At 50.4% G+C, this 24,630-nt stretch overlaps 1 protein-coding gene across 2 annotated transcripts in view; it reads left to right on the forward strand.

Annotated features, from left to right (window-relative positions):
- RRP12 (ribosomal RNA processing 12 homolog) overlaps window positions 1-12,748 on the forward strand; it is a 29,246-nt gene extending 16,498 nt beyond the window's left edge. Inside the window, exons 19-34 of one of the 2 annotated variants that reach the window (XM_006089981.3) lie at window positions 174-241; window positions 757-850; window positions 1,805-1,963; window positions 2,078-2,158; window positions 2,377-2,482; window positions 2,605-2,712; window positions 3,133-3,290; window positions 4,928-5,019; window positions 5,211-5,375; window positions 5,471-5,643; window positions 5,865-5,999; window positions 8,598-8,647; window positions 10,608-10,680; window positions 11,381-11,448; window positions 11,722-11,804; window positions 12,309-12,748. In XM_006089981.3, coding sequence (XP_006090043.1) covers window positions 174-241; window positions 757-850; window positions 1,805-1,963; window positions 2,078-2,158; window positions 2,377-2,482; window positions 2,605-2,712; window positions 3,133-3,290; window positions 4,928-5,019; window positions 5,211-5,375; window positions 5,471-5,643; window positions 5,865-5,999; window positions 8,598-8,647; window positions 10,608-10,680; window positions 11,381-11,448; window positions 11,722-11,804; window positions 12,309-12,411 — 1,716 coding nt within the window. In that variant the 3' untranslated portion in view covers window positions 12,412-12,748. Of the gene's footprint in view, window positions 1-173; window positions 242-756; window positions 851-1,804; window positions 1,964-2,077; window positions 2,159-2,376; window positions 2,483-2,604; window positions 2,713-3,132; window positions 3,291-4,927; window positions 5,020-5,210; window positions 5,376-5,470; window positions 5,644-5,864; window positions 6,000-8,597; window positions 8,648-10,607; window positions 10,681-11,380; window positions 11,449-11,721; window positions 11,805-12,308 lie in introns of those variants that run through there. The other variant, XM_023754876.1, reaches the window with a different exon arrangement.
- The last annotated feature ends 11,882 nt before the right edge of the window (window positions 12,749-24,630 follow it).

A 24,630-nucleotide genomic window follows, 5' to 3' on the forward strand; every position in this document is an offset into this window, starting at 1 on the left:
CTTGGGCCTGTGCCACCTGGAGAACAGGAGACCAGATCCCAGCGATGATGGCGGGGCCAGGCGTGGGCTTGAGGCTTCTAAACGAGAGGGCAAGGAGGTCTAGTTCTGTGACCCGCTGCTGCTCCGTATTTCTCTATTAAACACCTTCCTCCTTCTCATCCTGGGGCTGCCAGTTGGTGAATGGTTTCCTGGAAAAAGCCAGTGAGAAGGTGCTGGACCCTGCTAGCTCTGACTTCACCAGGTAAAATCCCCCACTTGAGCTGGGGTGGCCCAGGGAGCTGGAGGGTGTGGATTCTCTGGGGTAACTTAGGAAAGGCTTGAGATGTTGAATGTCTCAGCTCCACTGCAAGGCTTGAGTGACTCCTTTCTGGAGCGGCAGTATTGCCCGCTAGGGAAGGAGGGGGCCCTGGAAACTCACCGGGTTCAGATCCCAGCTCCACCACTTACGGGCGGTGTGACCTTGGACACGTTACCCATTCTTTGCCTCTTTGCCCTGATCTACAGTGGAGATGCTCATGGTACCTGCAGCAGGGTTGCTGTGAGAATTGGAGGGGTTAGCACTGCGGTAGTGCCTGGTACCTGGTGAATACTCCATTAGGTGCAAGCCATGATTATCGTTCATGGGCTCCTTCAAGCGCCTGGTCCTCATCCTGACTTCTCCCACCTGCCCCTCACCCCGTGGATGGAAGGACAGTGTTAGTCTGTGCCCTTCTCCAGCCCTTGCTAAGCCCCTCCTTGGTCTCCTGCCCTGAGCAGATTGTCTGTCCTGGACCTGGTTGTGGCCTTGGCTCCCCACGCTGACGAAGCTGCCATCAGCAAGCTGTACTCCACCATCCGGCCCTACCTGGAGGTGAGCCCTGGGGCTGGGGGCCCCACAGCCACACTTGGGGAGGAGTGGGCTCCTTGGAAAGGGGGGGGCCTGTCTTCTTTTCTTCATCTCTTGCTGCTGCCCAAGGTCATCTGCTTTCTTGTGGTGTGACTGTCCTTTGTACCCTTCTAGTCCATCTGTCACATAGATGCCAAAGGGACTAAAACGCACAGCCGTGCTCAGACCTCGCCTGCCGAGGTGTCTGGTAGAAACACGGCCATACTCCTTTGCCTGGATCGCTCACTGGGCCATCTCAGCCCAGCCTGATCTTCATTCTAATCACTCTCATCTCCCCTTGTCCGTCCTCATCCCACCACCACTTGGCCTCATTAAACTGTTTGAAGCGTTGCAGATATAAGGGACCCCTCTGTGCCTTTGCACACGCTAGGTCCTCTGCCTGACATGCTGTGGCAAGCCACCAGGCGGAACTCAGGCCCGCAGTGACCTGAAAGCCGCCGCCACTGCGACAGTTTAACAGGCAGTTAGCCAACACTGAGAAGTGCTCTGGGTGGAACATGCAGGCAGACCCAGAAGTCCAGGCAGGAGAGGTGTCCTGGGGGAGCGACAGTGCCCTGGGAACGGTAAGGGGTCAGGCAAAGGAGAGACAGCAGAAAGATGAGCAGGCCTGGCAGGCTGGTGCGTTCCTGGCACTGCAAGTCCATGCTGCTGGCACGAACATCACTGAGGGGGTCAGTGGAGTGGATTGAAGGCTGGGTTGGCTTCTTTCCCCACAGCATCTCCGCCTGGCGCGGAGGTAGCCTCCTGCCGTCCATACTCTGCTGGCCCTCTTGTCGGACCTCATGAGCTCCAGAGGGCAGGGCCAGCTTCTCTGAATCCCCTCCAGTGCTGGCCTGTTAATGGTGACTGCTCTGTGAATGTCATCACATGGGTGGTGGACCTCCAGTCCCCCCTCTTCATCCATCTGTGTCCTCCCAGAGCAAGGCCCACGGGGTGCAGAAGAAGGCCTACCGCGTGCTGGAGGAGGTGTGTGCCAGCCCCCAGGGCCCCGGCGCCCGCTTCGTGCAGAGCCACCTGGATGACCTGAAGAAGACCCTGCTGGACTCGCTGCGGACCACTTCCTCTCCTGCCAAGAGGGTGAGGATTCAGGGCAGCCCCGCTGTGCCCGAGGGAGGACGGGACACCAGGAGAGGACCACGTTGGGCTGGGGTGGCATTGAGGGGGCCTGACCATTGTCCCTCTGCCCTGCAGCCCCGTTTGAAGTGCCTCATACATATCGTGAAGAAGCTCACAGCCGAGCACGAGGAGTTCATTACTGCCCTTGTCCCGGAGGTGAGGGCACAGGAGGGGGTGTATGTGTGTTTTGGGGGTGTTCCTTGGAGTGTGGCTCCTAAAGGCCTGTCAGGATCAGGGGAGGGTAGTCTTGGGGGTGGGGGTGGGCTCGACTCACTGTCTGGGAGTGTGGGTGCCTCTACCTGCTCATCTGCTTCAGGCCACCGACCTCAGGGTGGCCAACTCGGGAGTACGCGCTTACGGGGCTGTCTGGGCAGGTGATCCTGTGTACCAAGGAGGTGTCGGTGGGCGCGCGGAAGAACGCTTTCGCCCTGCTGGTGGAGATGGGCCACGCTTTCCTTCGGTTTGGCCCGAGCCAGGAAGGTGAGGCCTTGGTGACTCAGGGCTGGGGTGGACGCTCTGCTCCCAGACCCGGTGGGCCTGAGCTGCAGCATGAGCGCTGGGCTCTGCCCTGGTGCAACTTGTCCTGCCTTCCGCCCTCCCAGAGGCTCTGCAGCGCTACCTTGTCCTGATCTATCCCGGCCTCGTGGGCGCTGTCACCATGGTCAGCTGCAGCATCCTGGCCCTGACCCACCTCCTTTTCGAGTTTAAAGGTACATGCTATTTCCTGAAGGCCTGGCAAGCCCTCAGAGTAGGAAAATACCCAGGAGGTCAGGACAGGGTGGCTACCAGGTAGGGGAAAGGTCAAGGGAGGGTGGAAGAAAAGCTGGAGCCAAGCCCGGCCGCCTCCCATCTCCTCTGCTGCCTCTCATCCCATTCTCAGAGTGGATGGGAGCAGGGGGTCCCGATTTTAGTCCTGGTTCTACAATCCTGGAGCCTGACTCTCCCCTCTAAAATGGAGGAGGAAAGCAGCCCCTCCTCCTGGGGGGGCTGAAGGACCACAGGAGACACTCCTTGGAGGGTGACCAGAACCGAGCCAGGCACACGGAAGTCCCTCAGTGTTAGCTCTCGCTCTTGTGACTGGGCAGGGTCTGGGTCTGGGTGTCTCTGACAGTGGCCCTCTGGCCCCCCAGGCCTGATGGGGACCAGCACGGTGGAGCAGCTGCTGGAGAACGTGTGTCTGCTCCTGGCCTCCCGCACCCGTGACGTGGTCAAATCGGCGCTGGGCTTCATCAAGGTGGCAGTGGTGGTCATGGACGTGGCACACCTGGCCAGGCACGTGCAGCTGGTGGTAAGTGCCCCCTTTCCCCTCTGGGTGGCGACGTGGCCGGGCTGCCGTCATGGGAACAGGGAGCCTCAAGGCCAGCAAGTTTCAAGCGTTCTTTTAGCTACCGCAGTCTTGTGCAACAGAAGGTCATGCCGAGCCCTGGAAGGCACCAGTAGGGGAATGGCAGCCTGGTGGAGGAAGGGGCACAGCACCGAGGCTGCTGCTTGTCACCCCCACCTCTTTGGCCCCTCCATAGAAGCAAGGGCTCTACAGGGCAAAGGTCAGTGGGCAGGGCCATCCCTCATTTACAGACGGGGATACTGAGTTCAGAGACAGCCCCAGGTCACACTGCTGGTGAGAACAGCCCTGGGAACAGAACCCAGAGCTCAGGACTGAGACTCTGGGCTCGCCCAGCAGGGCCCTCATCTCCTTTTTTTTGCCTCTTGCATTTTGGTCTTCGGGTTTGAGGCTCCTCTGGACACCCCTGCTGGGCTGTAGAAGGGCCTGAAGAGCCTTCTGGTATTGGGCCCTCCAGCCCCTTCTGGCTGCTCATAAGGCATGGAGCAAGCTGGGACTGGCAGATCCTCTTTCTGCTATTCCCACTGCCTCAGTTTCCCTCTCCAGCTGGTTGAGTTGCATCAGACCTCCAGGGGGATCTTTCTTGTTGTCTTCGTATCTGACCTTGGGTCAAGGCGAGAAGGGGCAGTTGAGAGTCAGGATAGCCTGCCCCTGCTGTCCAAAGCCTGCAGCCTAACTGGAGACCAATGATGGGAGAACAGCCACAGCGGGCATCTGTTCTACAGTTATTAAAATGGATAAAGCCCTGACCGGTTTGGCTCAGTGGATAGAGCGTTGGCCTGGGGACTGAAGGGTCCCAGGTTCGATTCCGGTCAAGGGCATGTACCTTGGTTGTGGGCACATTGCCAGTAGGGGGTGTGCAGGAGGCAGCTGGTCGATGTTTCTCTTTCATCGATGTTTCTAACTCTCTATCCCTCTCCCTTCCTCTCTGTGAAAAATCAATAAAATATATTTTTTTTTAAAAATAAATAAAATGGATAAAAGCTCTTCAGAGGATTGATGGGACTCTGTCCCCCAGCCCATTGAGAGACACTATGGATATTATTTGCCACCCACACGTTTTCCAAACCAGGCCACATGAAAGCTTAAGAGCAGTCCATCCAGAGATGAGCTCAGGGCGATAGAAGGGACATATGGAACCAAGAGAAACCTGGTGGTGTTGGGGGCAAAGTACGAGCCATGGAATTAGATCTGGGCTGATTCCTTCCTCTGTGGCCACTTAACAGCCACATGACTCCCTGTGCCCCAGTTTCCTTGTCTGTAAATTGGGGATGATGATAATATCTGCCTCACTGGGTTCTAAGGATTCCATGCGATGATGCATGTAAGGTGCTGAACACTGTTCAGAAGACTCTAAAGCTGTAATCTTGGCAGGGTGGTCGGGAATATGAAGGTGGTTTAGGGGGAAGGTGGGGTCTGCCCAGACTGGAGCCTCTTTGGAGCAAGGGCTGAGCCAGGAACAGGGCCACTCTTCCCTCACCTCTTAGCCAGCCCTGGTCCTCTTCCCTAGTCTGGACAGCGGGGTGGGGACAGGCAGGGTGGGAGGCGCCCTCCCCCTGAAACCCTGGTGCCCTGCCCTGCAGATGGAGGCCATCGGGAAACTGTCAGATGACATGCGGCGGCACTTCCGCATGAAGCTTCGCAACCTGTTCACCAAGTTCATCCGCAAGTTTGGGTCTGTGCACTGAGTGGGGCATTGCGGGAGAAGTTGAGGGGTTTTCCTCCCACCAGGGACCTTGCAGAAAAGGGGCCGGGCTTGGGGACCAGTCTCTTCCCTGTCATTGGAAGGGCTCTGGCTGCACACCTGCTGCTTCTGGGTGCACACTCTGGCCAGTGCCCCTCACCTGCCCTTCGCTGCCCCCTCAGGTTTGAGCTGGTGAAGGGGCTGCTGCCCGAGGAGTACCACAAAGTCCTGGTCAACATCCGGAAAGCTGAGGCGCGGGCCAAGAGGCACCGTGCTCTGAGCCAGGCTGCTGAGGAAGAAGAGGAAGAGGAGGAGGAGGAGGAGCCTGCCCAGGGCAAGGGTGACAGGTGAGAACGTGGTGGTGTCCCGGCAGCCTGGTCCCCCCCCAACCCGGGGCCTGCCCAGGCAGTGCCCAGCTGGCCCTGCCTTTCCCTGGCTTTAGCATTGAGGAGATTTTGGCCGACTCGGAGGACGAGGACAGTGAGGAGGAAGAAAGGAGCCGGGGCAAGGAGCAGCGGAGGCTGAGCCGGCAGAGGAGCCAGGCGTGGCTGAAGGAGGGTGGAGGGGATGAGCCCCTCAACTTCCTCGACCCCAAGGTGGCCCAGCGAGTCCTAGGTAAGCAAGAATCAGCTGGCCCCTGAGCTCAGAAAGCAGGCTTACCTGTTCAGGGTGGGGGTGACTTGCATAGAGGCCAGTGGGAACCCCTCACCCTGACACATGCACATGGTTGTGCTGTGGGCACCCATCTGCGGCACAGACCTGGTCTTATTGGTTATAATGAGGGTGTGAGAGGGTTAGGTCTTCCACCTCCTCACTGCTGGACTCTGCCATGCCAGCCACACAGCCTGGGACTGGCCGGGGCAAGAAGAAGGACCATGGCTTCAAAGTGAGCGCCGATGGCCGGCTGATCATCCGGGAGGAAGAGGAGGATGCTGCCACCACCAAGATGGAGGAAGAGGAAGGCTCTAAAGGTGAGGCCGCCTGCCCAGTCTGGGAATGCAGCTGCTTCTGGCCTGGGCCAGGGCTGTGCACGGTTGTTCATTCATTTATTCATTAATTTGTTCATTCAGACCATTTGTCATAGGAACAAAGGTAACAGCTTGTATCTGAGGCAACTTTCTCAAACTCGTTGAGTTTCTCAAACTTTTTTGACCAAATTAAGAAATCTTTCTGTGTTGTAATGCAGCCATTTATACAATTCTATAAGTCACACAAAACTTTCAAAACACAGTACTTCCCCTTACCATGTGCGGTACCCTCTCTTGGTCTGTCGTCTATTCTGTTCTGTTTCTTTCCTTCTCTTCCTCCTTTTTTTTTTTCTTCAAAAGTATAAAATATAAACTTGGCTGAGGCCCAGAATCTCACTGAGAGGTAGAAAGAGCCACACTCAGACACTCTCACGTGTCTGAATCCATTTTCTCCTGTTGTCCAGGAGCCCCTCAGGTGTAACATCTCCAAGTACTGTGCGTCTTTCCTGATCCCTCTGTGCACATATTATCCATTAGATCTTCTAAAATAGATCTGTCTTCCTCTTTTTTTTTTTGGTTCACACGTCCATGATCCGTGGGCACGTGACTCACGGCATCCTTTTAACCAGTGTTCTCCCGCTGCCCCTGCCCTTAACTTACCAGCTGTATGACTGGACTTTATTTAACCTCTCTGTGCCAAAATGGGCATAATGCCAGTACCTGCTTCAGAGGGCTGTTGCGACGACGAAATGGGCAACCTGAACAGCACATGTACGCGCAGGGGATAAATGTGACGGCACTATTTCCTGATCTGGTCTCTCACCCTTGATAATTCCCATCTCTTTCCCCTTCTTGTGCACGATCCCGATGCTGGAAATGCCCCTCCCCTCTCCTGCCTTCACACACCCTCCACCCTTTAAGGTCCAGCTCAGTCCTTCTTTAAGGCCTTTCCCTAGCCCTTCAGCCCTCCTGCCCAGTCTTCAACACTTGGTCACATGCCCTCTTGTGGCGGCATTGGATTATTGATTGACTTTATTTGAGTTTGTCTTCCCTCCAACTGGTTAATTTCATACTTTTAAAAAAATATTACTGATAGCTTTTTTATTTTTTGGTATGAAGTGTTTATTTGATAGCTTTTTTAAATCATGGTAAGATATACACATAACATAAAATTTACCATCTTAACCATTTTTAAGCATACAAGTCAGTATAGTTCAGTAGTGTTAAGTATATTCACATTGATGTACAACTCATCTCCAGGACTTTTTTAATCTGGCAAAACGGAAACTCTATGCATTAAACACTAACTCCCCATTTCCCCCTCCCCTCAACCCCTGACAACCACCAGTCTATCTATGAATTTGAATTTGAGTATGAATCTAAGTACCTCATCAAGTGTAATCATTCAGCATTTGTCTTTTTCTGGCTGGCTTATTTCACTTAGCGTAATGTCCTCAAGGTTCATCCATGTTGTAGCATATGTCAGAATTTCCTTCCTTCTTAAGGCTGGCCTTATTCTGTTGTATGTATACACCACATTTTGTTTATCCATTCATCTGTTGGACACTTGGGTTGCTTCTACTTTTTAACTATTGTGAATAATGCTGCTGTGTACAAATATCTCTTCAAGTTCCTACTTTCCGTTCTTTTGAGTATATACCCAGAGGTGAAATTGCTGGATCACATTCTGATTCGGTGTTTAATTTTTTGAGGAACTGCCACAGCCACAGTGTTTTCCACAGTAGCTGCACCATTTTACATTCCCACCATCAGGACACCAGAGTTTCAATTTCTCCACGTCCTTGTCAACACCATCAGGACACCAGGGTTTCAATTTCTCCACATCCTTGTCAACACTTATTATTTTCTGTTTTTGTTTGTTTGTTTTTATAGTATTTCCTTAATGATTAATGATGTGTAGCATCTTACTATGTTTGCTGTGCTTTTGTATGTCTTTTTGGGAAAATGTCTACTGAACCGTGCTTTTGTATGTCTTTTTGGGAAAATGTCTACTGAAGTCCTTTTGATTTCAGAGAGGAAGGGAGAGGGGGAGAGAGAGAGAAACATCCATGATGAGAGAGAATCATTGATCGGCTGCCTCCTGCATGCCCCCCACCGGGGAATCTAGCCCACAACCTGGGTATGTGCCCTTGACCGGAATTGAACCCGGGACCTTTCAGTCCACAGGCCGATGCTCTGTCCACTGAGCCAAACTGGCTGGGGCCTTTTTGCCCATTTTTTAATTGGGTTGTAAGTTCTCAGGTAGGAGAATAAAGCAGTCCTCCCAGCAAAGTGAAGTAAGGGGGCTGCAGGGGTGCCTGGCTCCCTAGAAAACCATGGTTTACCTTAGAGTTGCAGAGAAAACTGTATTAAGTGGGGTCACCACTTCCTTAAAGGGCTGTTGTCCCTGGGACCTAGGACGGGAAGGAGAAAGGGTCCATGTTCAGGGGTCTCAGCTCCCAGAGGACACAGGGTTCCTGGGAGGTAGTCGGCAGTTCCCCCAGCCTGATGAGCCAAGAGGAGGCAGGATGAAATGTGGGGGGGCTCTGGGAAAGCGGGGCCTCCTGAGTGCTCACAGGCTTCTCTTCCTTTCGGCTCCAGGGGAGGATGAAGAGATGGCTGACCTGATGGAAGACGTGGGCATCAGGAGTGTGAGTAATTCCTGCGGACGGAGGGCGAGCCCTCAGACCTAAGCCTTGACCTGGCAGCCTCTTGCGGTCTCACCTGTGCTTTCTGCTGCTCAGTGGAGCCCCAGGGATGTGCGCAGCGGGCTGTCCCTGGGTGTGGTGTGCGTCTTCCACAGCAGCGTCATGGCAGACCATTCTGTGGGGCTTGGGCCGGGGGTTGCTTCCTTCATTGTGGGCTGGGCTGTTCAGCTGGAGGAAGAGAGAAACCCCCGTCTCCATGTGGGGGGTGCTGTGTAGGCTGTAAGAGCATCCGCCGGCCTGCATGCTCCAAGGGGCAGCTCCCGCATGGGGTGGGGGCACCCACCATTGAGGGATTCTGAGAGCCCCACAATCACTATTTGTCACCCCCATTTCCAAAGGGGCTCACAGAAGATAAGTACCCTGCCCAGGGTCACAGCCTGAACCTAAATCCTGGCTTATATGTAAAGTGCGTGGCACTTAGTGATGCTAAATAAGTGGTGACTGTTCTTACTATTATTGCATTTTTCCTGGAAATCTTGACTAGCCAAAGCCTCCCCGGTTGCTGCAGTGCATCCTCACACGTGGCTTTGCAGTCTTTCCACAGCCTGGAGAGCGGGAACTGACCACGCCCTCTGGTGGGTCCCACTGTTCAGCGCAGCAGGACTGGGCTCCTTGTCTCAAGGCACCGAGAAGGACCTGGGTGGCCGCACTCCACAGTTGGCTCATGGCAAATCATCACCTGCCATCGAGATCCCAGGGGCTTTATTGAATGGCAGTTGCTAAACCCCACTCCTCTGCCTGCAGTTATGACATCAGTAAAATGCTGGGGGACAAGTGACAACCGCAGCTGCCAGTGGCATAGCTGTGGCCAGGTGCCAGCTGAACCAAGAACAAGCTGAGCTGTCACCCTCTGATGCAGCTAGAGTCCCATTTCCAGCCAGTTTCTGTTTCTCCTCTAGGAGTCCACTCTACTGTGCCCACGTTGCCAGACACACCCTGTGTGTGCTGCAGCCTGTTCCCTTTACCTGGCACACCTTCCACTCTACCTGGCCTTTAAGCCAGGAGGGGCCTGAAGCCCCCCTGCCTGGGGATCCCCTGGGGAGCTTGAGCCCCAGGAATCTGTAGTTTGAAGAGGCTTCCCGGGCATTGTGGCCCAGACCACAGCATGGCTGCTAGCCCACTGATCTGAGGTCTCCTGCACAACATTCCTCTGCCTGGCCTCGTTGTCATTTTCTACGCTCAGACCTCCTGCTGGGCTGGGCTGGGCTGGGCTGCTGTCAGGCCCACCTCTCCCCTTGGAGCACCTAATCTGGTGCTGGCATGTAGTAAGTGCTGAGTCACTTCCTGTTGGATATAATTGGGTGAACTGAGCTGTCCTGTTGCTCCATGCTCACAGCTCCTGAGATGGCAGCATTGTTGAGGGACAGTGATAACTGGTATGAGCAGGGGTTTCCCACCTGCTAAGACTCCCTGGACCACGAGAAGTTGGTCCTGTGCCCTGCGTCCCCAGGGCCTGGCACTTAGTAGGGGATCAGTGAGTGTTTGACTCCTGGGGAGAGGAGTGAAGTTCGTGTGAGGCTAAGGACTGGTAAAGCTGTTCTCTCCAAAGAGGCTGAGGACCCCATTTACCTGCTAGGAAGACTGGGGCTAAGCTGAGGTCAGAGTACCCAGAAGGGCCCTGTGGGGGAACTTCAGTGTGGAGGGCAGAGCAGTGGAGAAGCCAAGACAAGCTCAGGCTCAGCAGTGAGGCCCTGAGCTGGAACCTTGCTTCTGTCCTGCGTAGCTGTGTGATCTTGGACAGGTACTTGCCCTCTCTGAGCCTTAGTGTCCTCATCTGTAAGTAAAGGATCAAGTGCTTGGCAGAGGCCTTTCTTGCTAATGCAGGTTATGATTGCTTTTACTGTTACCACTAGTGAGGATGACCACATCCCCTTGTTCATGAACTTCGCTTACCCCTTTGTAGAAAAAACACCAGAAGCTCAAGCGTCAGAAAGAGGCTGACGATGAGGAGCTAGAGATGCCTCCTCAGTATCAAGGTGAGGCTTCCACTCTTTTTTTGAAACTCTGTTCTCTGTCACGGGTATTCGGCAGGGTTTATTGCGGGCAGAGCCATGAGGTTGTGCGGCCTGGTTGCACTCAGTTGCCACCAGCAAAGATTGGCTGATACTTTGGCAGTCCTCCCAAGTTAGCATTGCAGGATTCCATCCACAACTGTGTTGAAGTGTAGGCTGGAAATGACACTGATCTTGGAAGTATATGGGTTCCTTTAAGCACAGCTTTCACGTCTGTACGATGGACTAAGAGTTGCCGTTCTGTCTCACAGTGTTGGTGTGAGAGAAGGCCTGTACTGCCTCATTTTACAGATGAGGTTAAGAGGCTCCAGAAAGTTAAGAGAATTGCCTGAGGTTCGAGCTGGGAGTTGAACCCGGTCTGTCTGACTTCCAAGCCAGTGTCCTTTCTCCCAGAACAAATGGAGCAGATTAGCTTAGGAGAGTGGGGGTGTTTTATGTTAGTGGAGAATATATGTTCTCTGTGGGTTCGAGTCAGTCTGAGGAGCCCCGTGGTCTATCAAGTCAGTGGACAGTCCTTCTCGAGAAAGGTATTTGTCCTTGGTTGTTAGGGGACAGAGCCAGGTTCCCGGCCGTGACCCATCTCCCCGACAGTTCTCCGAAGAGGTGTTCATTACCTCTCGGAGGAGGCTGCCCTGGCTTAGTCTGACCTCTGTTCCCCCTCTAGCTGGAGGCTCTGGCATCCATCGCCCTGTGGGCAAGAAGGCGACACCCGGGGCCGAATACAAGGCCAAGGTAAGAGCTGTTGGTGGGGGCAGAGCGTCTGGGAAAGGGCGGGCAGCTGTGCTGTCCTGGAGAGGCACCTGTGGAGCCAGACTGACGGCCACACGGAGGTCTTGTTAGCATCTAAAGTCCAGACCTTGGGTTGGCTTCCAGAACCATGAAAGGTCTTTGGCGCCACCTAAGGCACAGAATGAAGGGCAGGGAGGACGCAGGGTCAGGCAAGTCGGGAGGGGGAAGAAGGGGAACCCCGCACTCCTAGCTGACTTTGTTTCTCTGGGTGAGCAGAAAGCAAAGGGTGACGTGAAGAAGAAAGGTCGGCTCGACCCCTATGCTTACATCCCCCTCAACAGAACCAAGCTCAACCGCAGGTATGATGCTGTGCAGTGGGGGGTGGGGAGGGTGAGGGGGGAGCTGAAGCTGTGCTCTGGGGGGCCTTATTCTCATTAAGCTCTCAATTCAATTGCTCAAGTCTCTTCCAGTGTTTTATTTTTACTTTTTTTTTTAAATTAAATCTTTATTGTTCAGAATATTACAGTTGTTCCTCTCCCCCCCCCCCATAGCTCCCCTCAACCCGGTTCCCACCCCACCTTCTGCCCTTACCCACCCACCCCACTGTCCTCATCCATAGGTGCATGATTTTTACTTTTTCACATGCATCTTCATGTGGTTGGTGCCTACATGTATTGTTAACTTGAACTGCCCCTTTGAACATGATGGGTAGCTCATGGCCTGCCCAGACCATGGCCGGCCACTCCGGCAGCACTCCCGCCGCTCCTCTATTCACACTGGTGGGGGAGCCATCTTTTGACATTATGGGAAGGAGGGCCCCCTGTTCTCAGTGAGATGTGACCCTTCTGTTCCTGTCCCTGCAGGAAGAAGGTGAAGCTGCAGGGACAGTTCAAAGGCCTGGTGAAAGCTGCCCAGCGGGGATCCCAGGTGGGACACAAGCTCCGCAGAAAGGCTCGTCGGCCCTGAACCCCAGGCCCCAGGGCACCGCCGGGACTCAGAATGAACTGTAGGAATCAGGGCTTGGTTCCCAGAGGCACAGGATTTGGGGAATTCCAAACGGGAATCGCCTTTTAGAGATGTCCTTGGGACCTGGCGGTGGGGCCGTGCCTCAGTGCCTGTGCATAGGCCAGCGAGGCGCCAGTGCCTTCTGCCCGGAGTGGCCTGTGCAGCAGAGTGGACGGTCTTCCATTCGCTCCAGCTGCTCATGCCATGGGGCACTCTCAGCTGGCTGTCGTCCAGGTGTGTGAGGTTTGCTGTGACCGACATAGAATAAACCTGCATCCCCACACATTGTCCCTACAAACATTGTGTTTCATCACCTGCCTTCTTCGGGGACAAGAACAGTGTCTGGTCATTGGCAACAGTGTCTTGACCCCTTCCTCTCAATCCTGGCATCCAGTCCAGGGCATAGGTGATAGCTCAGGGACACCCACCTGTGGTTGAGCACTAGACTAGAAAGGGAACTACAGCGTGGCTGCCTCTGAGCTCAAGTTTCTCCCAGCCACTTTGTTCACTGATTCAGCAGTGTTTCCAAGGCCCTCCGTCTGCCAAGCACCTGTCTGATCCTCACCTGCTCTTTCTTCCAGACCAGTGGGTCAGGTTGTGGTACACAGCAGTGTGAATCCTGCTGCCCAGCTTGTTGGTCTGGAGCAGAGAAGATGCAGACCCCCCTCGCTCCTCAGGTCACTTGTCCATCAGGGTTCCCCTTGTGTGTGGGTTCCCAGCAGGCATCAAGAAGCAAAGACCCCAGGGCTACCCCCACCCCCAAATATGAGGGTTTATGCTTTAGCCCCTGGCATTTGATTGACAGCTTTCCTCATCTCAGAACCCTCCTGTTTGAGATGAGACCAAACACATATGCAAACATTACTTAATCATTTCCATTCCCGTTTTATGCCCTTGGCTCTGATGAAGCTCCCAGGAGGCCCTGTGCACTTTCCCACTCATCCTCTGTGGGCACTCAAGTCTTGACCCCAGATTAGGACGTTTCCTCCTGCTGATTTTGGGCTAGGAAGCGTGAAGGAACTATACTTCGCCCAGAGGTGGCGCTGTGCACATGCCTTGTTCACAGTCTGGAATGGGACAGCAGCAAGAAAAGAAAGGTGGTCAAAGGAAGTGGTGTTAGAGATTTGCAAAGGTGGTCCAACCGTGACCCCCATCGTTACACTTCTGGGCACAAGGTGGGTCAAATTAAGCCTATCCAGCCTTTATTATTTTTCTCAGGAAATATATCCAGAGGTGGTAGGGGCTTCATGTAAGTAGATGCAGGTATGAGCTAATTGCCCAGTATTGATGTCTTTTTAAAAAGTTTGAAGCCAACTTGCTTATTATAGCATATTTTCTAAGGAGCTTTGTTTTCTTTCAAAGGTGGGAGGGGCAGGTAACCAAGAAAGGTTGTTGTTAGTGATGTACTGAACTTAATATTCTCTTGGAAGTAGACTTCAAGTGCGAATTATCTTGATGCAGAGGCAAGAATTAATCTGCCCCATAAATTTCAGGTGTTTGAAACATCTCTTATGAAAGTCGATACTGCTTTTGTTTTGTTTTAAATATATTTTTATTGGTTTCAGAGAGAGGAAGGGAGAGAGAGATAGAAATATCAATGATGAGAGAGAATCACTGATTGGCTGCCTCCTGCATGCCTCCTACTGAGTATTGAGCCGAGCCCACAACTAGGGCATGTGCCCTGACCGGGAATCGAACTGGGACCTCCTAGTTCATAGGTTGACACTCAACCACTGAGCCACCCTGGTTGGGCAATACTGCTTTTGTTTTAATAATAGAGGTGCAGGGGAATCAGTAGTGTTCAACACAAGGCTTGTTCAATTTCAGGGCAACTACAATGGTTGAGGGCCTCCACCAAGATCCAGATTTGCCACTTTAACTCCATTGTGCTTTTGGCAATGCCAGACTCTCAGATTTCTTCAGGCTCTCTTTTCTGGGGTCCATCCTCTACTTATTCTCAGAAATGGAAGACAGAATACCCCACCTGACTGCACCAAAACAGCAACCTTTGTATTGGCATGGGATTTGGTCAGGCAGTTTGCTCATGACACGTCTGGACACAGGAGGATCAAGTTAAGCCAAGCCTATCCCAGGCACCAATTTACTAGTATTCCTGACAGTGGCTGTCGTGTTAGGTCTGTGGTCTTATTTGCAAGCCTGCTTCAGTCCACATGCTTGGTCATGTTTTTCTGTATTGTTTGCAACATGTGAGAAAATTAAGACATTAAAGTAGTCTGTTTTCATTCTTTTTGGTTGCATATGCTTCTTCAAAGGGTAACTTAGGAAATTAGAATGTATTCTCTATTTCACTATAAAGGTAATAAAGATTGCCCTAGCCAGTTTGGCTCAGTGGATAGATCGTCGGCCTGTGGTCTGAGGGGTCTCAGGTTTGATTCCAGTCAAGGGCACATGCCCAGGTTAGGGACTCGATCCCTGGTAGGGGGCATGCAGGAGGCAGCCGATCAATGATCCTCTCTCATTATTGATGTTTCTATCTCCCTCTCCCTCTCTGAAATCAATAAAAATATATTTTTTAAGAAATAAAAATGATAAAAATTCACAGAAAATTTGGAAAAAAACGGTCTAGAATCATCCCACCAACTTCTTCTGTTAACCCTAGTATGTTTCATCCCTATTTTCTTTTTCTGTACACGGCATTTGGGGATACAAATACAGTGTTAAAATGCAAGTTTATATTCTAAATTTGCATTTGACTATCACAAAGTTTTTACTTACCGATGTACACACTTTGTAAACGTTTTCAATGACCTGGCTGAAGCACCTGCCCTGTGGACCTGGCTCAGTTCATTTACGAAGGATCTTGGAGTCCGTAAGTGTTTTGCTCCTTGATGTACACAGGAATTTAATGCCATCACTCGATCCTGCTCATGTGCAAAGCAATATTTAGGAAATGACATGATGACTGCTCTTTGTTCTATTTTTGGTATATGATAGTATGAATAGGTAACTGCTCCAGAAAATAACCCTGATTTGGGGCCGTGTAAGCTGGCATGCCGTTTCCTGAAATCATACTTACTGTAGCTGCTGCCATTAGAAACACTTACCAAGCTATTAGCGGCTGCTGTGGCAGAAGGTTTTCTCCCAAGTCCCGTTGATTGGTCATGAAGGGCCTAGCACAGGGTTTGAAGGCTGTGGTCAATTACCAGTAGATACTAAGGATGAGGTGAAGGGTGTGGCCCCCTGCCACTATGTACTCAGGCTACATAGTCATTTCTGGTTGGTCTGGACATCAACTTTGCAAATCTAAAATCAGAGTTGGTCAGGTTTAGAGAGGAAGAAACTGACTTCCAAGAGGCCTAGTCAAAATGGCAATTTACTCATTTGTATTGAGAATATAACCACCAAGGGGCCCAAGAGTTGGTGTCATGGTAACTGCTCTGTACACATTCTCTCCTGCGGAGCAAGTTAAAATCCAAGGCTTTAGTGAGCATGAAGCAGGGCAAAGGGAATCATACGGTGATATGTTAAAAATATCATGGAGGCCCTGTTCCTCTGAGCAGCTCAGTTGTGTAGAGTGTTGTCCTACTATGCTAAGGTTGCAGGTTCAGTCCCCAGGTAGAGCCCATACAAGAATCAACCAATGAATGCATAAGTAAGTGGAACAACAATTGATGTTTCTCTCCCCAAATCAATAAATACATTTTAAAAAATGTCTTTGAGGTAGAATGGCTCTTCAGGTAGGTGGGACACACCTGCACACTGGGTCCCCCTCTGTTCTGGTTGGTGCTGCAGGACCTGCCAGGTCCTTCCTCTCTGGTGTCTTCTAGAGCCACGTACCTGCTGTTCATAAGCTGTTCTGAGATTTCACTTGGCTCCTGCTTCCTTTGCATGCAGGCATGCCTGGATCGAATTTCCAACCCCTGCTCTTCTGGCTTTCACCAGGGATATGTCCTCTCCCTCTGGGACCTTGTACAGATAACTTATCCTGTCCATCATGTGTGGGCTTGCAGGGTTTAACTTGTAGAGGGCAGCTTGATTTCCAGATTCCAGGATGTCACCCGTAGACCCATAGGTACCAGTGACAGAGCTGATACGATTTTAGATCAGAATTTCAGGGAGGATCTGAGGCACTGATGACAGGCAGATGGATTTGTGAATGGTGCCAGGAATGGCCTGTACAGTCCTTATGGCTCCTCTGCAGGTTTTGCAAGCTCTTGGAAAGTCTTGCTTTGAACCAGAACAGTTGCTACACCATACATCTTGGACTTGAGACCACTGCGCCTGAAGTATGTACCAAGCCGATAACCTGAGACCAGCCCTCAGTTGTAAATATGCTCATAAAAATGACGAGGTGCAGTGTTACCTGAGCAGATTTTACACGGCCGCATACATTGATTGGATGGTTGTGTGATAATACTTATCTTTAAATGTCTCCCTCAGTCATTCCAGGAGCTAGTTCAGTTCCCTGAAAGTAGGTGGGGTACACCTCCAAAGCAAATAATAATCAGGATTATTACCTGTTAAAGCTGACATCCTGTATTCTAAGAAAATCCTTTCCTACCCACACGAGGACAATCAGGGCTCATGTGAACCCCTCAGGACTTCACACAGGTGCAGTCCTACCTGATCCACACCTGTCAGATTCGGATCTCCTGTGTAGCAGTAACAACTTGGGCTATACAGAGCCCTCCAGTTTACCAAACACAGTCACGTGCATCATCTCTTGATCCCTGCAACAGCCACATTATGATTGTGGTTTTTATGAACATGATCCCACTTCACAGCTGAGAACCCAAAGGCAAAGTTAAGCAGGTGCCATAAGGTAGCTCCCAGGCTTCCAGAGTTCAGGCCCATGTGGTTGCAACCCTAGGTAAGTAGCCCTGGAGAACACAGTGTTGCAAAGAGACTTGACTGAATTTCAAAATACTTGGTGCCGTTGGGACACCAGAGTCTGTTCCCTTTCCCGTGCATCACCTTGTAGGCCCTGCAACAGGCACTAAAACCAAGTATAGAGCCGGTTTCTTCACCCTTGGTGAGAAGAGGGAGGAGTTGTCCCAGGATTGACTTTCTTGAGGACTGTGAGTGGCTGGGCAGAAACCTAGGGCAGGGTAGGGCAGGATGGGGTGGGGTTGCTTCCAGGGTATTGCTTCCTCTTCCATTTCAAGGAGGGGGATGGAGCTGGCTTGCAAGTCTTTCTGCCTTTTCTTCCTTTCTGCCATTTTCTTCTTCCACATTCCTAGTCCCCCTACCCTGCACATACACACACACTTGCGTGATGCATTTATTCTGAGCAAAGAACTTCCTTCCAAAAAAAAAAAAAACACAAACATTTTGTGAGGCATGGGACATACAGTAGTAAGCAAACCCGACAGGATCTTTGCCTTCACAAAGGTTACGAGGAGGGGACAGATAAAACACATGATTGGAAAGGTGCTTGGTGTCTAAGTGCAGATGCCATGCAGGGACCTGACTTAGGCCATGGTGGGAGGGCCTCTAGGAGTGAATGATGTTTGTCTACCACTAGAAGGGTGAGCAGGCTTTAGGTTAGGTTGTTTGCCTAAACAACCAAGACTCCAAAATTACCCAATCCCTAAGGGCCTAAGGGCAGCGATCTGGTTGGAAAGTGGGTTCCAGTAGGGACCTGTCTTGAGGCCTTGTTGCATACCAAGCTCCCTGTTTTTACTTAGATTGTATGTTTGTGTGTGTGTGTGTGTGTGTGTGTGTGTCGGGGGGAAGGTGGGTGTCAGGAATGGTGGGGGGTGGCACTGCTAAAGCTCCTCTCACCCACTTTTGGGCCATGTTCCGGAGTAAGGAGTAGCATGTGCAGGTGCCTTGGAGCCCAAAAGAGTTTAGCCTTTCCAAAGAACCGTTGGAAGGCTCAGTACATGCATGTGATAACTACAAATAAATGTTAGGTGGCCCTAACTGGTTTGGCTCAGTGGATAGAGCATTGGCCTGTGGACTGAAGGGTCCCAGGTTTGATTCCGATCAAGGGCACATTGCCCGGGTTTCAGGATGGATCCCAGGAGCGGGCCTGCAGGAGGCAGCTAGTCAATGATTCTCTCTCATCATTGATGTTTATCTCTCTCCCTTCCCTTCCTCCCTGAAATCAATAAAAATATATTTTTTAAAAAGTTAGGTATAATTACCTAAATTTTTATCTAATTGAATATCACAGGGCGTATTTGTTCTTTGGAGGAGTCAGTAGTTTTTATTTATTTAAATGCATAGTCCAGCCCTGGCTGGTTTGGCTCAGTGGATAAAGCGTCGGCCTGCAGACTGAAGGGTCTCGGGTTCGATTCTGGTCAGGGGTACATGCCTGGGTTGCGGGCTCAGTCCCCAGTGGGGGGCGTGCAGGAGGCAGCTGATCAGTGATTCTCTCTCATCATTGATGTTTCTCTCTCTTCCTCTCCCTTCCTCTCTGAGGTCAATAAAAATATATTTTAAAAAAATAAAAAATAAATAAATGCATAGTCCATCCACATTCACAAATTTATATAATAAAAGCCAAATATACAGCAAAACTGCTGGAAGAGAAAATATTAAGCCCACATAGTAGAAGAGAGAAGAGTGAGCCCCCAAACCAAGACTCAGAAGATTCTAGAAGTGGGCATGGGGGGGGGAGGGCCTGGAGTAAGAGGCGGAGCATGGTGCACTTGGGGCAGGGCCCTGCTGAGAGTAAGTCTCCCTGTCCTCTTGTCAGCTATTTCGGGTCTGGTCATCCTAATTGTGTGAGAGGAATGTTAGGAAGGGCTAGAAATGACAGGCCTGGATGTAACAGTCAAGCTGTTCACCCAGCATCTTAGAACCAGGGCAACCTTCAGGGCAGCTTTGCAAATGGGAATACTGAAGCCCAGAACGGGGACCGCTGATCCCAGCATCAATGACCTGCATTGGAAGTATGGTGAAGACAGACATAATTACTTCACATCAGCAAATAGATGATCCTCGCAATTACAAAGAAAGAAAGAACTAGCCCTAGCCAGTTTGGCTCAGTGGATAGAGACTTGGCCTGCAGAATGAAGGGACCCTGGTTTGATTCTTGTCAAGGGCACATACCTCAGTTGCAGGTTCGATCCCGGGACCTGGTTGGAGTGTGTGTGGGAAGCAACCAATTGATGTGTCTTTCTTCCATCGATGTTTCTCTCTCTGTGTCTCTCCCCCTCCCTTCAACTCTCTCTAAAAATCAATGGAAAAATATTCTCGGGTGAGGATTAACAAAAAGAACAAAACAAAAAATCAACAACAACAAGAAAGAAAGCAAAAAAGAAAGAACTAGATCAAATACCAGACATAACATAGTACTTCTTATTGAGGTGAAATTCACATAACACAAACTAGCCATTTTAAAGTGTACAATTCAGTGGCATTTAGTACAACCACCTCTAAGAAGTTCCAAAACATTTCAACACTCCCCCCAAAATAGCTCATTCCCATTAGCAGTTACTTCCCCCATCCAGGCCCCCAGACCTAAGCAAACACTGATCTGCTTTCTGTCTCTTTGGATTTACCTATTCTGGATTGTTCATATGAATGGAATACATGGCCTTTTGTGTCTGGCTTCTTTCAATAAGCATAATGTTTCTGAGCATGATGTAGTGCACCAACACTTCATCCCTTTTTAAAAAAATTTTTTTTCATTGATTTCACAGAGGAAGGAAGAGGGAGAGAGAGAGAGAAACATCAATGATGAGAGAGAAACATCAATGGTGAGAGAGAATCATTGATCGGCTGCCTCCTGCACGCCCCTTACTGGAGATGGAGCCTGCAACCCGGGCATATGCCCTTGACCACAATCGAATCCAGGACCCTTCAGTCTACAGGCCGATGCGCTATCCACTGAGCCAAACCAACCAGGGCTCATCCCTTTTTTATGACTAATATTCCTGTGGATGGTATACCACAGTTTATTTATACACTCATCCACCAATGGACCACAACATAGAATTTGCATATTTTTGGACTTGAACATCATCACTAAGACTATTTCTACTCCCTAAAACCTAACTCTAATATCACTCCCCCACGGGTCACGTGATAAGCCTTCCCATGCAAGTTCTCAGGTAATATCACAATTTTGTAAAGAAGCGATTATCACCCCCTCCCCATCTTTTCACAGATTCGGAATCTGAGGCACAAAAGGATGAAGTGACTGGATCCAGGTGGGATTCCAAGCCTCGTGTCCACCCCTCTCCACCCCCGCTGGTGTCTCTGATTGCGGGTAATTGAAAACAAAGTCCACGTGGAAAGCAAACTCCTTGGGAAGGATTTCAACGCAGTGTAAACGAATGCAGAAAATCCATGAGTTCTGTGTCCTTCTGAACACCCTCTGTGTCTCTTTCCAGGCAGGCAGCCAGCCTGCCAGGCACACAGCTCTCATCGCTTCCCTTTTTGATACTCCCTCATTACTTTTAATTGCATCTGAGCCTCTGTAGCATCTTGTATTTTGATTCCTAATCCAGGGCATTTCTCTGCCTCCCACTGGTCCAACACGGCATTCTCTCTCATAGCTCTCTAGAGGAGTGCCCCCGAAAATGGAGTTGGTCTTCTGTAATGAATTCATCTCTATAATGAATAGTATAACATCCAAGTTCCGAGCATATTTACATAGCAATCTCCATACACAAGCAACATTACAAAGGGAATGTTTTTTAAAAGAATGCCATCTCAAAGCTCCATTTCCTATAGTACTAAGAACACTATGGGAATTACCCTGACGAGAAGACAAAAATGACTTCCAGGGATGCTGGATTAGAGACAATAACACCAGCCCTATTAATGTTTAAAGTCAATGGAGCATAAAACTGCTTTTCTCTACTTACAGGCAGGCATCATCTTACAGCGAGGAGGGAAAAAATTACCATTTAACTCTGCTGAAATCCATAAGCCCTCCCCTAATTTTCATTCCCCTTGAAATTCTCCAGTTAAAACCATCAGAATGAAAATGAGAATCACTCTGGGGGAAATGGCTTCCAATCCTCCTCAGTAAAGGTGTGAAGAGCCCTCCACCGAGATGAAGGAGGAAGGCTGCCTGTCAGTCACCAAAACCTGCAGAACTAGTGTGGTGACACTTTGGGATTTGGGAGCCTCTGGGCTGACTTCACGAGGGCCTTAAACGATCCCAGGTCTGGGTAGATGTGAGGGAGACAGAATACAAGGGACTGGGCAAGTTCAAGGCAGTCGTGCCTGTAGGGTATGTTTTACTTAGTGGGCTGCAAGGGGGAACATCATTACTATATTAGCTGTTTCCCTGGGGGAAATCGCTGGAATGGAGCCAGGCCTCTGTTAGTAAACCATTGGACCTAATCCCACATTACATTTGTGTAATGCCTGACAAAGCCAGTTCCCTTTATCTTATTTGATCCTGAAAACAATCCTCAGAGGGAGGCAGGGCAGGGATTATTTTTTCCATTTTACAACTGAAAACACTTGTAAACTGATTTGCCAGGAGCCGCAACACCCCAGACATGACAGGAATGAGACTTGAATCTAGGTCTTTGTACAACCTGTTCAGGGTTCTTTTGACTGCACACCGCAGACTGATCAAAATATTTCCAGCCCCACCCAGTCCTCACATTCATCAGTTTAACAGCAACTGAGAGCTCACCACCACAGAGGTTGTGTTTATACTGCTTACACACCTCTGTCCTAAAGAAAAAATACAGCCCTGATTGGCAAGCTGAGGGGGAAAAAAGAAAAACATTATTTCATATCATCTCCCTGCACCAAAGCAAAATTAATCCAGATGGCTTTGAAAAAAATGAAGGCATTAGGAAAATCTAGGGAAATTTGAACTGAGTATTTAATAATTTTTCTGGAGGCAATAAGACTCTAAATTTAACACTATGTTAGAAGTCTCAAAGAAAGGGATTTTATAGATTTGACTACATTTGTTACATTTAGTAGGGGAGAAAAAGACTGTATTAGGGCCGACAAAAAAACTGAAGATATATTTGTACCAAAAATGAAAGAAAATGCCCTAACTGGTTTGGCTCAGTGGATAGAGTGTAGGCCTGCAGACTGAAGGGTCCCAGGTTTGATTCCAGTCAAGGGCACATGCCCAGGGTTGCAGACTCAATCCCTAGTTGGGGGCATGCAGGAGGTATTCTCATCATTGATGTTTCTGTCTCTCTCTCCCCCTCTCTTCCTCTCTGAAATCAATAAAAATATACTTTAAGAAAAATGAAAGAAAAGAGTTAACTTCTGGGATGTAGGAGTCATGCAAATTAAGAAAAATTCAATAGGAAAAACTTATTAGGGAACAAGTCACAAAAAAGGGAAGTACAGTTGGTTAACATTTATTTATTTAAAAATATATATATCTTTTTTGATTGATTTCAGAGAGGAAGGGAGAGGGGGAGAGAGATAGAATTATCAATGATGAGAGAGAATCACTGATTGGCTGCCTCCTGCACACCCCACACTGGGGACAGGGCCCACAACCCAGCCATGGTCTCTGACAGGGAATCCAACCATGATCTCCTGGTTCAGAGGTCTATGCTCAATCGATGAGCCACGCCAGCCCGTCAGTCGGTTAACATTTAGAAAACTAGTGTACCTAAGTAAAATCAAAGAAATAAAAACTGAAAGGAGTTACCAATTTCACCTGTGAAATCCGCAAAAATTTAACTATAATACTCAAATACTAGTGAAGGTGCAATGAATAATGTATGCTCACACAATGATGGGAGAGGAAATTCACCCAACTGGAAAGCAATTTGGCACATTTATCAGAAACCTTAAAATATCCATATCCTTTGACCTAAAATTCCATTCCTGGAAATACATTCTTAGGAAAGAGTCATCAACATGGAAAGTTCTATGCACAAAAATGTCAGTCACAAGCTTATTTACAACGGTGAAATTAGGCAGACAGTAAACATGAAAGGAATTGTTTAATAATTTATGGAACAGCCACTTGATGGGAACTTACATAATCATTGTATGTTCTCAAAGTACACGCAATAACACTAACCGTTTATGGTGTAATACCAAGGTGAAAAGTGTACAACATTGTATATGTGGCTGTTTGTATAACACTTTAATAGAAAAGGCCAGAAAGGGGGTCGGGGGGAGGAAATGTCTTAATGTGAACCATGTTTGAGTCCTATGATTATTAGAGGATTTTTCATCGTCCTATATTCTATTGGAATCTTTTATGTTATTTATGTATGTATTATGTATTTATGTTTAATCCTCACCTGAGGATATTTGTCCATTGATTTTATTTTTTATTTTGAAAGTGGAAGAGAGGAAAAGACGGAGAGACACATCGATAGGTTGCCTCCTGCACGCGCCCTGACCAGGGCCGGGCGGGGAGGAGCCTGCAACAAGGTACATGCCCTTGACCCTAATCGAACCAGGACCCTTCAATCCGCAGGCCCACGCTCTATCCACTGAGCCAGACCTGCTAGGGCTGAATCGTTTATTTTTTAATGAACAAAGTCAACTCTTGGTTAGCCATGCGGTGGCGCGTCCTCCTCGCCCTGTGCTAAAGGACTGGGAGTAGGGGGGAAGCTCAGAAACGCTCCCTCGCGTCGATTCTGGCCCCCTTGCTGATGGCCCCTCAGCACCCCCAATTCTCTCTCCCTTTCCCCGCCCCCACCTTTCAGAAGCCCGACCTGAGCCCACCCCTCCCCCACCCCTCCCCAGTCTGCGGGGGGTGGGGATGGCGGGTGCGCGGGGGAGGAGCGGGGCGGGCCCAAGCGTTGAAGACACGTGGGGAGGGAGCCAGCGTCTGAGGAGGAGGGTTAGGCGTGTGGGTGGGTGTGTCTGCGAGTGGGAGAAACCAACGCAGGTCGCTCAGAGGCTCCCTTGTCTTAGGCCGCTCATCGCCCGGGGACCTACCAAGGTCTCCCCACGTCCAGGATCCCGTTCAAGGTGGACACCGAGCGCAGATGGGAGAAGACTCTTGCCCCTGCCTGCGCGGTCCCCGACGGCCCGCGACGCGAAGCCTCCTCGCACGTCTCGCCCAGCTCCGGGCGATGGTAGGACCCCGCGGCGACGTCACCCATTGTTTACAAATCAACCCGAGCCGGTAGGATTCCTGCTGCCGCGGCTGCTGCGCACGGCTCGGTGCCTGCCGCTCTCCCGCTTTAGAGTCCGCCCCGGCCTCGGCCTCGGCCCCGGTTTCGGCCCCAGCACCGCACCCGGCTCCGCCGCGGCCCACAGAGCCGCCAGCGACGCCTAAAGAGCTCCCGGTGCCGGGGCGGGGGCCCA

The sequence above is a fragment of the Myotis lucifugus genome, unplaced genomic scaffold, assembly GCF_000147115.1.
Source record: "Myotis lucifugus unplaced genomic scaffold, Myoluc2.0 scaffold_66, whole genome shotgun sequence".
In the NCBI taxonomy this organism is placed as follows: Eukaryota; Metazoa; Chordata; class Mammalia; order Chiroptera; family Vespertilionidae; genus Myotis; species Myotis lucifugus.